Here is a 15,227-nt window from a genome sequence, read left to right as displayed (position 1 = left end):
CCTAATTCTTTCCCCACCATATCTGTTCTCCTAAGTAAGCAATTGAGTACTTGCTCCACACTGCTGTCCCACATTCACCCTTTTTTCCCCCCTTACAGGCCTGCGTAAGTGAAGAGGAGCCAGAGGATGGATAAACCTTGCACTCCACCATCAAAGGTGCTGCAGGAAACAGTCCCCTGTGGCCTGGATCTTTGGCAGAGGAAATGCAGGATGGTGAACTCCATTCCATTTTTTTGTTCCTTGTCTTCTTTCCAAATGCAATGAATGTACAGCAAAGAACAACCACACAGTTGGTTTGTAATTCTCCAAGTGCCCTGATGAACCTTTCCTACCACAGTCTGCTGGCACTAGCCAAGAAGTGACACAGGCCTAGAGACCTCTGGCAGAACAAGTTCACCAAGAGCCTCTCTCAAGAGGTGCAGTTGAAGTCGGAGCTGCTTCCTTGCGGCCTTGGATCCATAAAGAAGGAAGCACCGCCCTGGGACATTTTACATGTTCTGTAGTTAGTGTCTTCCCCTTCTCCTTTCCCTTGTTCTGAAAAGAGCCTAAATCCCCTAACACAACTTCATCTCCTCCCTGCCTGTATAGAACTTGGTGGGGGCTCTTTACATTTGAGTTACTTAGGCTTTTTTGGGTTTTAAATTATAGTTGAGAACTCTTCCCTTCTTCCTCCCTGCCCATCCAGGACTCCCTTCCTCATCCTCTGTAGACTTGGCAATAAGCATTTGTCCTGGATTTCAGTGTCACGTGACCTAACTCCTGTAATGCTGAACAGCTAAAAACTACTACAAGCACCAAATCTTTACTCAGCACTGAGCTTTGCCCCATTTCAACATGCCAAGCCATCCTCAGAGCAGCTGCAGCTTGCTCTGGGTTTGCCCAGCCACATTAAATTAACACTGGTGTAGCCACGTACACAGCTGAATCCCCCTGCAGGACACTGAAAAAAGCCTAGTTCTTCATGGATCACAGGTGGGTTTGCCCCTGCCTTCTCCATCGAGCAGCCACGCTTATTCCAGGCACAAGCCTGGCAACATTCCCATGGAAGATGGAGGTTTTTTTGTGACAGGTTTTTTGAGGGGAAGGAAAGGGCTGAAGGGGGAATGTAAGTATAATTAAGTTGCATTAATGAGCTGCAGCAATTAATAAAAAAAAAACAAAACCAACAACAAGCCCAATGTCAGTGATGTCAGCTGTGTCTCCCAGCACACTGAGTATCAAGAAGAGAAAGAGCACTTGGCCAGCCAGCTGTGGGATTCTGTGGCTGGTACCTTCCAAGTGCTGTTGTAATTTGTTATTGTCTTACCTAATCTGTTTGGGATTACTTGGCAGTTTTTGAAAAATGCTTTTCAGAGGAGTCAAACTGGATGCCATGCTAGGGAGAAGTGTGAAGGAAGAATGAAAAGAAATAAAAACATTAAGTGCTAAATCAAAGACAATGATACAGCATTTTTTTTTCCCATTCCAAAGAACCCAGGAAGCAAAGTTCTCTTTTATAAACCCAAACGTATAAGCACCAAGAGAGCATTTCTTTGGTTCAGGGAGGCTTCTATTCCAGATACCCACTGCAAATTAACATCCTGAGTTGGGGTTGGGTGCAGCTACAAGTAAAAATGTTGTTTTCTGTATAGTTTTTTCCCCCCGTTCTTATATCCACTGAAAGCCACAGCTTCTGACTGAGCAAGACAGACAACTGGTTTGATACTAGTGTCATGACTAGAGGAAGAAAAAGATCAACCATCTTTCAAACAGCTCTGCCTGACAAAATATAACTACTTAGTTATTAGTCAATAGTGTGTCACCACTAAGTTAAACAGTGAAACACAAGCTACTCTCCATTTCAACACCATGAACAGAAAAGTGCATACCCTGTCTGTTGGCTCTTTCTCCACCCCGCCTTTGATTCAGTTCATTTCTGCATCCCACTCATTCCCACCTGCCCTGATGTTCCCTGGAGGGGCAGAAACCAAAAAGGAATAGAAGAAGAATAAAGATCCTCTAGTCGATGAGATTATTCCATGAAATATTTCATTTATTTGGGGCTTTTTAAATGAATCTTCCCTTCTCTCATCCAAAAACACCAACTTCACATTTTTTGGTTTGCTTTTACTATGATTTCTTTTCCTCAGAGGAATTGCTGTGCATCAGATACCAGCAGTCATTATTGGCCTTGTTTGAGAGCAAACAAAATTCAGCCCAGATGGTGGAGAAAGCACAGCTTCAGCTCTGAACAGCTGAAATATTTCACTAATAGTTTCAGGAAGGAATTCTTCTAGGTGGTCATATGAAGGAACTCCTGGCATTATTTTGACATCTGCATGTTTTTAACACTACACATCTCCAGGCCCTGATGCCACATTTACTAATAAAACTGATAAAAAACACTTGCCAAGTACTCTAAAGGGGCTAAACATCAAACTATGTACTTAACAACATTACTTCTTGGCTTTAATACACACTGGTGAAGTGAATAAATAAAAGTGTGATGACTGAGTAGCTTCATAACTACTACTCCACTACCTATGTTCATTGCAGCATAAAGCATCAATTAATAGAAGGAAAATAAACACTGAGCCTATATTCAGGTAAGCCTATAATATGCAGTATCAATGACTGCCATAAATCATAAAAAGAAAAAAAAAAAAAGCCACCACAGTCTGAGAAAAAACTAAGAGAAGCTACCAAGGGTCATATTCCACACTTAATTACATCCTCCGGTTTTCATTAATCAGAGCCATTCATCCTTCATACTCTGAAAACCCCTCCTGGTCTGCTTGTGCTAGAGCCACTCTGAGCACCACAAGGTCACAAAGTGGTGAGGGCAGGGACTGGCAGTCAGTTCTACCCCCAGGGTGCTCTCAGAGCGAGGAGCAGCTGAGGGTTTTGCTCCAGTGGGTTCCCTTATCTCCAGTTTAGGAGTGCCCTCTGTTGGGGACAGGCATCACTGGAGATGCTACCAGTGATGCTACCACTAAAAACCTATTTCTGGAGGAACATCTTGCCACAGGAAAAACCAGCTTCTCCCTTCCAGACGTGGAAAAGCCACGGTTTTCAAAGTGTTCAATAAGAGAAGCCCCAGAAATAGCTGCACATTTCCAGCCCTGTAGTCCTGCTCACACTTACTTTAGGTTCAAGCCACACTGAGCTGAGTTTAAGAGGAAATAACACTATTCCAGCAGAGAGTTGGTTTTGTTTTCCCTTCTATGATTAGCACTTCTATTTAAACTGTAATATTTTGCTGTTATTTATAGTGGCAAAACAAAGCCAGTGATATCTTGAACCCACGCAACACCTAGTTTAGCATGTTGGTGACATTCTGCTCTCCATGAAAGCTGCTGTCTGGCAGAGACCCACCAATTCCTCCAAGAGTTGGAGAGTTCAAACTGCTCAACTAGTAATTTCCCTCATCTTTGCCAAAAAGTTCACTACTACTACCACGTTCTTCTTCTGAAGGCAGGGATGAAGAGAGCATCCACTCTGGTCTGGGGGTGGAACAAGATGGTCTTTAAGGTCCTTTCCAACCCAGTCCTATGCCTCCATGACCTGTTGTCTTGTGAATTCCATGGTCAGAACAGTTACTTTTCTCATGCCCATGTAGCACTGAGGGACAGAAGTCATCTACAACCTGATGTCACTCTAACATTTGAGGACACCACCACAGCCCTCCCTCCCCAAGGAGGGAATTGTGCTAGAATCAGATACTCAGACCTCTAAGTTAAACAAAGGAAAAATTTTATTCCATGAAAAAGAACAGTTTATTTTTAAAAACATATTTCCTTTCCCCTTCAGTTAACAACCTCTGGTATGGACAAAACTTACTCTTTTTGGCTAAATGATAGAATATTCCATTTTAAATAAGAATCACCAGTTTAACCAGCAAACAGAAGTCCTAAAAAGGTAAGTTTCCATAGCTGTCTTCTAGTAGGATAGTACCCAACAGCCAGGGAAGAGCTCCACGAGAAGCTTCCAGGAGACCATAGTGACCCTGAGCAAAGAGTCTTTCACCTGGGGAGGGCAACTGAGAGTAAAGAGGTTGGAGAGTCTACTACAGGCCAGGCTTTTCCATTTTGTTACGCAGACTTGAGTACCAGTAAAACCTTTCATCAATTGTTGAAAATTCAACAAAAAAAGAGGGGAGGACAGGAAAGAGCTCAGAAGAAAAAGTTAGATTCTCCCCCTCCCACAACACATTGCTGCTGAGTATTCTTGTCTCAATGGAATGCATTTTGTATACAAAACCCTCCCATTTTCACTCAAACTTACTGAAGGAAGCTCTAGCAGAATAATCTCTAAACAACTGCTAAATGTGTGAAAAAGAATCAGAGAGCCTACTAAAAACAGCCTTTGATTTCAACACAGAGCAAAGATTCATTTGAGAACACAGGAATTTGGAGGAGAGTCTGTCAACAAAAGCCTCTCTTTGGAGGACAAAAGAACCCAGCAGAGTTTTTCTGGAACAGTCCTACAGCAACAGTACAGCAAACCAGCAGCTCCTCCTAGAAACACTGTGCACAGGAGGCACATTTAGTGAGTTTTTACACATATACCAAGATACCCTGCAAATAAAACTGCTCCAGCATCAATCTATTTAGTGATTTTCTTCCTCTGCTGTGTTATCAGTGAGCTGTACAGACTTATCTTTCCCTTTGGGTGCATCACAGCTCAGGACATGAAAGTCCTCACAGTCCCCTGGATGACAGCTCTGCAGATGGGACACAACCTCAAATTGAGGGCACAGTCTCCACAAGCTACCAGGTGGCCACAGGGAACAAACACAACAGACACATCTCTGTCCAGGCACACTTTGCACATCCTTTCCTCTTGCAGGCGGCGGAGCTGTTCTTCTGTGCTCAGCTGAGACTCATCTTTACCAGAAAAGAAAAAAAAAAAAAAAAAAAGCCCAAACTGTTAATATTCTCACAGCTCCAGAGTGCCAGTCCTGACAGCTTAGGAAGTCACACTGCAACTTGTTTGTTGTTTTGTTCCGAGACTGACTGTGGACATGGCAAAAGTGCCTCTCAGGCAAGGTTCATTTAAGCTGGAAGACTACAGCCATTATAACCTGGCTTATCTGCACAAGGTTCAGTTTATCTACACATGCTGGACTGAGCAGGGACAGAGATCAACGTCACTTTACTGTGGTATGCAAATTATCCCAATAAACTGGATTTTTTTTTTTAAACAGTCTGATTCACAGTGGAACTCTAATTCCTGAATAAGGGTTTCTAATGTAGGTACCACTCAAGCAAGCACACTCTCCCCTTCAGGATTTAAAAAAAAAAAATAATAAAATCAATTAATATAATGATTGCTGATGCCATTATTCTTAAACTCATCACAATTATGCCTAAGCTCAATTCCACCACCACTGTCAGCCCAGAGCACCTGATTCCTTTTGCTGCACAGACTGCATTTCTTCTCTTGATGTTCCAGCCTCCCTCCGAACAGGATCTGTGTAACCAGGAAAGAAGATGGTATTAAATGCTACCCTTGTCTCCCTCTCCAGACAGTGCAGTATGAAAAGATGAAGCATCCTGGATCTCAGGAGCCTTTGGTTACACACTTCTTGACTCTGCTCTTAATTTCACACGCTCACTCACCATATAAGTGAACGTCCATATCAAGGCATGTCCACATCACATTCTCTCCTCAAAGCTACTTTATTTATCAGACAGCAAGAGCCATCAGCTGCTCATTCCTACTATTTAATCACATTTTCAGTTTTGTGGACTTCTCTTTTCCATGTTAGCTACAGAAATGTCAGACCATGCTATGGAGACGGGAGCCTTGGAAACCGCACCTTCAAGTAAACCTCACTTGGCAAACAGACTCCACAAAACAGGTAACACAAGACAGACAGAAGTTGAGGAAGCTACATATCATCCAGACAAGTAGTATGGCTGTTTCTGATCAATTTATTGATCCAATTTTAAATAGGCTTGGAGTAATCATCCATCCTAGAAGCTTTGCTTCAGACAGCTGCCTCTGTCTGGATCAGATGTGAATTTATGCCAAAAGTCTCCACATTGTGGAGCTGCTACTGAAGGTCTAAGGGCAGTGGGGACCATTGAAGATATCTACACCAGAGCCTAGTGGAGGCAGAGATAGTCACTGATAACCCAGTAACCACAGCTCCTTCAGGTTTCTTTAAATCAGAATCCCATTGTTCAGCCTAGCCAGGAAAGGCAGGCTTGTGGGCATTACTCCTCTTAATTCCAGCCTGGGAAGAGAGAAGGCAGAACTGCAAGACACCACAGCAGGGCTCAGGGTGAAGGAAGAGGTGACACAGCCCCCAGACCAGGTGTGGAGCCAGGCCTACCTCTGCCTCCCGCGGCACCGCTGCTCTCTGCCCGGCCCGACTGCAGCAGATCTGAAACCAGCTCAGACTCAGAAAGGTAGAAAGCCCCAGTCAACCCAAATTTATTCTCTACCAGGTTTGCCACGCAAGTGGGGTCAAAGCCCATCTGCAGGACATTGTGCACTATGTTACGCTGATCCTGAGAAGGATGAGCCAGCTCTTTCCAAGCACTCAGAGGATCTGTAAAGCAGCGAGCAGATACTTTACCAAGAAGGCAGAACTTTTTGCCCCAAGTGTGCCATTCCCCAGAGCTATTATATATAAATTGGTATTAATATACTCTTAAACACTCCTCAGGCTATCTATATAGCTAGACTAACATCCAAATTTACAGTTTTTACTTTCAATCATAATTCACAAGCAAGTTAATCAAAAGCAATTTCATAAAAGCCCAGGGAATAATCTTGGATGGTTTATTCTTACTGTAAACTAAGTCTCCCTCTGTCAGTGAGCTAAGTTTGGCCTCAGTCCAGAATCCTTATCTTTGTTTTCACATCCCAGAACAGAAGCCTTAAAATTGTTTTCATGAATATCAAGTGGAACATCCCAACTGAAGTATCTCCTACCTCAGTCTAGCTCAACCATTCATCAGTAACAACAGAAGTAAGAAAATCAGCTGACAGCCTGTTCAAAGACTCAAGTCTTGCTTAAGCTCATGGGAGCAAAATTTCACCTACTTAAATTTCCAGGAGCAACTGATGAATGGGAATAATCCCCAGGATCGACACCCTCACAAACATCTAGACACTCTAGCTGTTCTCTTGTGCCTTATCAAGCTTGTTTAAAATGTTGCAGTGTGAAAGACTCTATAGACAGACAACAACATCAAGAGCATGCACAAGTCAAAGGAACATTGGGCAAACACTCAAAACTCACACCATTATCCAGACTAGCTAAGTGTCTCTGGTCTTAGACTAAGAGGTCTCACAAGGACAAGTAATTTTGTTTCTTGAGCTAGAGACTTTCCTAAAAACAAAGTGAAACTGCTTCTGGAATATCAAAACATCTCACAAATACCATGTCTACAGAGTGGACAGTAGCTGGGGTGGGGTGGTAGAACTAAGACCACACCACTTCCAACAGAAGATGAAACACAGAAGATGTAATCACAGCACTGACCTTGGGAAGGAGAGGAGTCCTGTTCAGTCTGATCCCAGGAACGTCTCTGGAAAGTGACACAAAAAGAGAAGCATGTGTTCAAAACTCCCCCATCTACCAAACCTCCATCTACTACACACAAAGTACATAATGACTCACTGGAGCTAGCAGGGTGGTAGAAAAGGTCTCCTGAACACTGCTAACAAATTCTCTCCCCTTTGAATGCAATAAGAATTCACACCTATAAGCAGAAAGGTTTACACATATTAGTACAGGATCTCTCAAGTGAAAGTAGCAGGAGTAGTTTGAATTTTAGAAGCAAAGGGTGCTATGAGTTATGAGCAAACTGCTATATATTCATTAAAGATGGGGTATCATGGGGTTTCTCACTCCCACTTCCTGCACAAAGGTTGACAGTAAGAGGTTCATGATTCCTCTCCCTTAATTCAATCTTTGTGTTTTGGAATGGACCACAGAACTGTGATAAGAGAGCAGTTCACAGAAAAAAAAGAGCCATAAGAACTGCTAAAGAAACCCAAGGTTTACAATACATTTCTTTTTGTACCTCAGAGTAGTAGTAATCAAAGCTGTTTGACTTTGTGTCAAAGAAAGTGATTTTAATTGAACTCTTAGATGGTGAACTCTGGATCAAATTAGAAAATCTCAGGTCTGAACTGTGCCATTCTACCTGAGCTTGAATATTTTATTTTGCTTTTAAAGTGAGAGGTTCTAAATATTTCTAGCCTATGGGGGGAAAAAAAGCCAAATCTATCAGTGTAAAATGCATGACCCATCTTTTGATCTTGCTGTGAGGGGCATTTGTGAACTCAGACTGACTTACTCTGGATACCATTTGGCATGTTCCCTCCAAGGATCATCTCCGAACGACCAGCTCCTCACACCTCCATCACAGTAAAAGCATCTCACTACATCACCTCGTCCTGAAAGGGATATCAAGAGGTTATTTTATATCTGAGGCACTGGGTGCTCTACTGACCCTGGAGGAGAACCTGGGGAGGCACTGAGCACAAAGCACAGTCTGACAGAACAGATGAACAGGTGACAATTTACCAGCACCGTGCAGGGCCAGGAAATCAGTTTGAATTCCCAGAGCTGCAGCTGGTTGAGATGATTCCAGAACTGGGTCACAAGCTAACAGGCAGCATGAATGTGAGCACCTGAGCTCCCATGTGTACACACACCTTACCCAATTCCTCTTCTACCCTATTTAGAGTAGAACTGTAGCTAGTTATACCTATAAACACATTGTGTTCACTAACCACAATCTGCCATAACCAGCAGGCACAGGCAGGCAGTGTACACAGATTCCATCTCACAGGTATAAGAACTTGCCAGAGCGTGGTCCCTGGCTGCTCTGTGCTTCTCTTCAGAGAAATCACAGGGGGGAAAAAAATCCAAACACCATTAAGAAGAACTGCAGATAAGTACCCTGCCCTGAGGACACAAACAATGTCAGTAAAGGCTGCCAGTGAGCTTGGGTCACAGGCATGATCTCCCAAGCATCATGTTAGAGCACTGCTTGGCTTCACTCAGCGCTCGGTTCCAGAGTTCTCCAGGTCAGGGGACTGCTGGGGAGTGCCATGTGAGACTGCTGTGCCTAATGAGTCCCCAAAGTAAGTCTGTGCTGGGCTATCAAACAGCTCTGAAAGTGATAAATCTAACACAGAACACAGCTTTTTAGTTGGATTTATAGCAAGATCTGGCTTATGCAGTTTGAGTGAAAACCTTGCAGAAATTGAGAAGTACTAGCAAACTAACCTGCCACTTCCTCCAACTCAAGCTAAAAGAACAGAAGGGCAGGTACTTAGACTTTCCTACATCCCTGTCACTGACAGCTCAGATTTTTCCAGCTATCACAATATTTAAGGCTGCTTTTTCCCCACTCCCATCTTTACCAACAAATGCTACTTAAATAAGTGGAGAGAGGGGCAATTCAATCATACTTCAACAGTGATTCTGAAGTGTTCAGGGTGTTCACGTTTGTTTCTGCTTAGGGACCTTTAGTTTATAGAACCTGCCTGTGACTTCCTTCCATGTCTCAGTTTGACATGCAAAACCAAATAGATTCTTTCATATCAAAGTCATCACACTAGTAATACACAAGTATCCCTAAATTATTAGCTTCCAAAACCCAGGACTCCCCTCAATATTTAATTGCAGTCAAGCATTAACATAGTGTAAATACTTCCTCTGATTGGTCAATCCAGAGAGGAATATTTCTTTAAAACTATTACCTAATCAGCAAAGCCTTCTCAAAGGGAAACAATAATGTTATATTGATATTCACATGCATGTGATTACAAGAAATATTGCCTATTTTACTGAAAAATTAGTATCTTATTTCTGAATTACAAATCTGGAGTCCTTAGAGCAACAACTCACATTGACAGCCAGATGGGCTGACTACCTACAGATTTCACTCAGATTTGGGGGTTTGAGAAGAGAAGGCTTCAGTGTAAGACACTTTATACAAGATATGACGTGCCAAGCAAGCTCCTCAAGTCCTTTAAGAAGTGCCACTAGTAAACAAGCTCAATGGATCTTAAAGTACACACTTTTCTGCCAGTAAAACATCTGTTCAAAACACATCACTTTCTCCACTCATGCTGGCAAGGGAATTCACTTACTAGTGGAGCCCCCATTACTCAAACAGGAGTAAGTTCTGCACAAGCAGCAAGTGAAACAGCATATGCTGAAGGGAGGAGGAGGTTTCTAGCTACAACACACATGCTTGCAAGCATTTGTAAAAGCAATAAAACATAGTGCAACTTCCAAAAGTTAACTTGAATAAGAGTTAAGAATATCTCCCCAGGGTACCTACCTGTGTAAAAGAACCCTGCTCTGGCCAGTTCCTCTGGATGAATGTCAGAATTTTGTGGCCAGCTCTCAAAGGTAGAGAGTCTCATCTCCTCTGTGACCATCTCTGGGTATTCTGGTTCATTGGGCAGGGCTGTCTCCTCACTGACTATCCCCTGCAAGAGACTGAGGAACTGCCCATCCACAGTGTCAAAGATCTCCTGGAGCGACAGCATCTCTTGGTTCCCAACATCCTCACCACAAATGTATTTACAGGAAGGGAAGAAATTCAGGTGCTCTATTATGGGGCAGTCCCCGGCCCTCCAGTCCTTCAGGACACCCCCGCAGCAGAAACACTGCACTTCATCCCTGGGACCCACGTAGAAGAACCCGGCCTCGACCAGGTCTCGGGGGGACACAGGTGAGGTGCGTGGCCATCGCTGGAAAGTCCTGAGTCTCCTTGCCACACTCCTCATGCTGGAATCGAAGAGCTGGGAAGAGCCAGCCCCACGCTCCGTCCCCTCGGCCGGTGCCGCATCCCCCATGGCCCTGTTCTGAAAGAGAGGATGAGAAATCCCAGAGCAGTCAGCTGGATTCCCAGGTCAGGCAGCACTCACCCTGTGTTATTTGTTCCTCAGCCCCGTGTATATTCCAGAAAGCTCCCGGTCTGGACAAAGCCGAGCTTGTTTCGGAATTGCAGCCCAAACACAGATCCGGTGCTTCTGTGCTTTGCTGTTGAACTTTTGCTGAGCCCTCACTAGTGTCTGATGGGAAGGGACCAGCACTTTCAGAGCCCCCCTGCCAATTTACAGTAGAGATGGAACATAGAGCAGAGGGGGAGGGCAAAACCTGTGCTGCCTCCCAAGCTGAGCCAATCCAGCTTTAGGCATCTGATCTGCAAGATAAATCCCCAGTCATTTTGCTCAGCCTTTAAACTAGTATTAAAATTTTTTTATTCCTAAAAGCAGATTTCAGTAGGCATGCCATAACAAAGCAGAAAACAGCCACACCCAAACAAGAAGTGTCTCATCATCTCCAGTTTACAGCCAAACACTACGCAAATCAGTAGATTTTTCATAATTGTATTGTCCTAATTAAACAGTGAATATCTAGAAATACCTCTATGAAAGGGCTTCCCCAGGGGACAGCCTAAAATAATTAGGTGCAGTTTCTATGAGGCATTGTTCTTAAATCAAGGATTTTCTCATTTTTCTCATTTTCTGCCTTTGCTAGTTCTGTGCAAGAGGAAAAGTGAAATTAAAGAAGTTACCAAGTGCCTGATTATCCAAGCCCTCATCCTACCTAAGGTAACAGCCCTTCTCTATGTGAGCTGCAACTCAGCTACTGCTTCCAATATTTTCCACCTGGCTGGCAAAGACACTTTCAAAATGCCATACAGTGGCACAACTGAAAATAAGGAACAATTTAACTAGTTACATCAAAGGAATTCTTTTGGAGCCAAGTGTGTGATTAACTGGTAGGTGCAATCAACTTTTTTTTTTTTTAATTTATTGCCCTGAAGATCCTTTTACCACCTAACTCGATAGGTAAGTTCATCCCAAAGAGGTGAAAACTATCTACTGGTTATCAGGGTTAGGCATTATAAGCACACAGACCCCAAAACATCACAAAGGCAAATATAAGGAAATACAAGCAAAAAAATATAAATACACACCCTAAAAAATTATGGGGTTTCAAAGATGGTACAGCACATTAAGATAACTACAGCAGTGCACTCTTTGGAAGAGGCATAGAGTAAAATACAAACAAGTGGAGACCACTTGTGTAGCAGCTACTCTGCAGTAAACACCATCACAGAGACCATGAAGGGGCTTAAGAAACACTCAAACCAGTACATCTCTGAATTATTCTTCCTCTTAATGAAGTGCTGCAGCACATTTAGGGAGAAAAAAAAAAACTTTAGAGGGCATTTTAGTCACCAGACCACAGCCAGAGTTAATAAATCCATCCTCCATAGGTATTACACATTTAGTGAGATTCTAAGAGCAAAACCAAGCTTGCTCAACCATATATTCTCAGAGTGAAGGGGAGCAAGGAAGAGAAAGTTTATTAGCAACTAGAATTATCTTCTATGGTGACAGAAAGCAGAGTTGTAGGAAGCAGCTCTAAAGTTTCAGAAACTGTGCTTTATTTAACACAATAAAGTGGTTACTCAAGAACTATGTCACTGGTATAGAGAAAAATCCATACAAAAAGAAAAAAACCAAAGCCATTAAGTCCCTGATACCCAGCAGAATTTGCAAGTTAAGCAAACTGAGGAGCACACAGTTTTTTCAGCCTGCACAGCAGATTTTGCTCTCAGAACACAGAGAAACAACAGAGAGACTTGTTCATCAGGCACAGCTCCACAGTCAGGGCTGCTCTCATATTGAGCCCTAACAAAACAAAAGCTATAACTCTTGAGCTACAACAAATGCTGTGTCTCACCTACACAATGAACAAGTTTGCAGCCTACTTCCACTTAAGAAATGCACATCAGAGCAAGTTTCATGGCAAAACAAAACTAAAATTATTTCTTCCACCAAAACCTTTTTTTTTTTTAATAAATGAGAAATGCAATATCGGAGAACAAATATATTTATCTTTTGCTTATGAAGAACCCTGTTATGGTTTTCCTGCACTGAAGACATTTATATGCTCTGCAGAAAATTCATTAGCTTGGCTAATAAGGCTCTTCAAGTCAACATTTAAAATAGTTACAACACCACTAAAAGCCAATATTCTCACACAACCCCCTACTTACACATTAATATAAAGCCAAAGCAACATTACAGCTCATATCGACACTTCCTTACAATTAACACAATGAAAATAAAATTATTAAAACAAACCCCAAACCACCAACTTTACCTGCAACCTAAGAACAAAACCCCAGAACGCTTCCATGAACTAAAACTCTCTCAACTCCACAAGCTTCACACAACTCTCTTCCCAACAACAGCAAAGCCTCTTTCAAACAGGCAGAAACCCTTCCTTGGTGGAAGTGAACCCAGCTGCCTCAGAGGCTATTTCTAATGCTTTGTTTTCCCCTATTGGCTGGGTTTGGGCTGAAATTCCCTATTGGCTAATGAGTTCACATTTGATCTTAATAAGTGTGGGGGTCACCAGGGAAGGGTACAAAGATAAGCTTGAACTTTCTACAGAAAAAAACCTTTTGGGTCCCTGATGAAAATAATAATAGCAACTAAGTCTTGGGATCTTGTTAAAACAGAGTAGAGTGCCAGGCAGGACATTTGGTTCCTATGATACAATGACTCCCATCCTCCTATTTTGCTGAGACTCTAATAACAGTATTTCTGCATTTTTTCAACTTGCTCTCACACGTGTTTTGCACCTTACATTCCTTAAGAAAATATACTGTAAGATTAACAGATAAATAGCAAGAAGAATTTTCTCAATACAGCTTAAACAGATTGCCTTGGCTTTACTTTGGGAATCAATGCTCTTTTGCTGCCATTGCATTTTCACATTTTGAAATCTTCCTATTCCTTTGCCTTCCTGTGGTCACAGTTCAGAATGGAAGATTTTAAAGGTAGTTTTGAAAGCTGCAATTACTTGGAAATGCATTTTCATTTACCACATTTCTGCCTGAGAGATGAAGCTTATTCTAAACTGTGTGCTTGACAAAACATCAGTTCTCTGTGCAAACATAAGAACACAGGTGGTTTCTGTTTATAAAAAAATGATAAATTAGGATTTTTCTTCGAATAAAAAGATCCAGAGTCCTTTTTGTTACAGGCAAGTCTATACAAATATTTTCATTACAAAGAACAGTGTTGGGGTTTTTTTAATTAAATACTCTTTAATGAAAGCCCCTGAGCAGTAGAGGGCAGTGCTCATATACAACATTTACAGAAGCTTGTAACTAGCGAATGTGTTGGGGGGTTTTTTGTCCTTAATGAATTTATATATAATAAAATGCATATAAAAAATAATTGCACATTCTCTTCTACTCCATGGATCCTCATCTTTCTAATTCTATGTTGATTTTTGAAGGATATGTCCTAAAATCCTAAGACCCAGATTTAGCAAAGTCCCTCCTAGAGAGGCTGTTTGGGGACTGCTGATGGGTTGTAGCAAATCACTCGTTAATTGATAAAATGATTGATAATTTTGGTCTTATGAAGCATTTTACAAGCAATGAACACATCTTGTGCTGCCTTTAACCACCTGCCTTCCCACAGGTGATCTCAGGAGGTGCACTGGGCAGCCCCCAGTGTGACTGTTAAAGAGGGAAAAGCTGTATAAATCTCATAGGAGCTCAAAAGCACCTTCTAAGTTAACTGACAGCATTTGACTGATTCTGGCAGGGATTATTAGGGTTTTTTTCTCTGTATACACAACATTCTTCCATCACAGAAGCTTCAAGGCAGGTTTAAGGTTGGTTTTATATGGGGATACACTAGTGATTTTGGGGAGAACATTTCACCAACAAAGCAAAGCTCAGGAGGACTGGTGAGATGATCACAGCAGAAGAAGATGAAGTGACATCAAGTCTCGTGCTGAGAGCAAGTAAAAATAAGTCACTGTGTATAAATGATGGGGGGTTTATTATAGCACACCAAAATTTGGAAAGCAAATATAATATTCAGTAATGTGTTGTATGCAGGTAATACTAACGCTTTTTTAGTAAGTCATATACATTTTTAGTCCCTTTTCAGAGAATTAAGATGTCCTACTGAACTTCTGAATGCTTCTTACAACGAAGAGTGCTGTGAGCTAATGACAAACAAATGTGGGAATCAGTAAACATCAATCAGGAGTCCAGGATAGTTCAGTGATAATGATCAACAGTGCCGTCACTAGACAGTGATTTGAAACACTCGATGAAGAAAAGAATATAAACATAATTAATCAAAAAATATGTTTACTAACATCAACCTGATTTGGAAGGAAAGCAATCAATAAATACAAGGGCCAAAATATAGCTGGA

General features: G+C 42.0%; 2 protein-coding genes across 4 annotated transcripts in view; one reads left to right on the top strand and one right to left on the bottom strand.

Moving 5' to 3' along the window:
- Nucleotides 1-2,514, top strand: part of NKAIN4 (sodium/potassium transporting ATPase interacting 4) — a 53,250-nt gene extending 50,736 nt beyond the window's left edge. For all 3 annotated transcript variants that reach the window (XR_004360063.1, XM_032705182.1, XM_032705181.1), the window contains one exon: nt 99-2,514. Coding sequence is in view for 2 of the 3 variants with exons in the window: in XM_032705182.1 (XP_032561073.1) it covers nt 99-112 (14 nt within the window). In the remaining variant the exon portion in view is untranslated. The remainder of the gene's footprint in view (nt 1-98) is intronic.
- A 1,204-nt stretch (nt 2,515-3,718) lies between these two features.
- On the bottom strand, nt 3,719-10,818 carry BIRC7 (baculoviral IAP repeat containing 7). Its single transcript, XM_032704930.1, has 6 exons — nt 10,299-10,818; nt 8,298-8,397; nt 7,616-7,697; nt 7,478-7,523; nt 5,386-5,451; nt 3,719-4,865 (listed from the first exon to the last, which is right to left on the bottom strand). The coding sequence occupies exons 1-6, from the start codon at nt 10,816-10,818 to the stop codon at nt 4,663-4,665; spliced, it is 1,017 nt and encodes a 338-aa protein (XP_032560821.1). The 3' UTR covers nt 3,719-4,662.
- Between the last annotated feature and the right edge of the window lie 4,409 nt (nt 10,819-15,227).

The sequence above is a fragment of the Chiroxiphia lanceolata genome, chromosome 17 (genome assembly GCF_009829145.1).
Source record: "Chiroxiphia lanceolata isolate bChiLan1 chromosome 17, bChiLan1.pri, whole genome shotgun sequence".
NCBI classification, from domain to species: Eukaryota; Metazoa; Chordata; class Aves; order Passeriformes; family Pipridae; genus Chiroxiphia; species Chiroxiphia lanceolata.
Note: the sequence above shows the minus strand (reverse complement) of the source record. Positions and strands in the feature narration are given on the sequence as shown.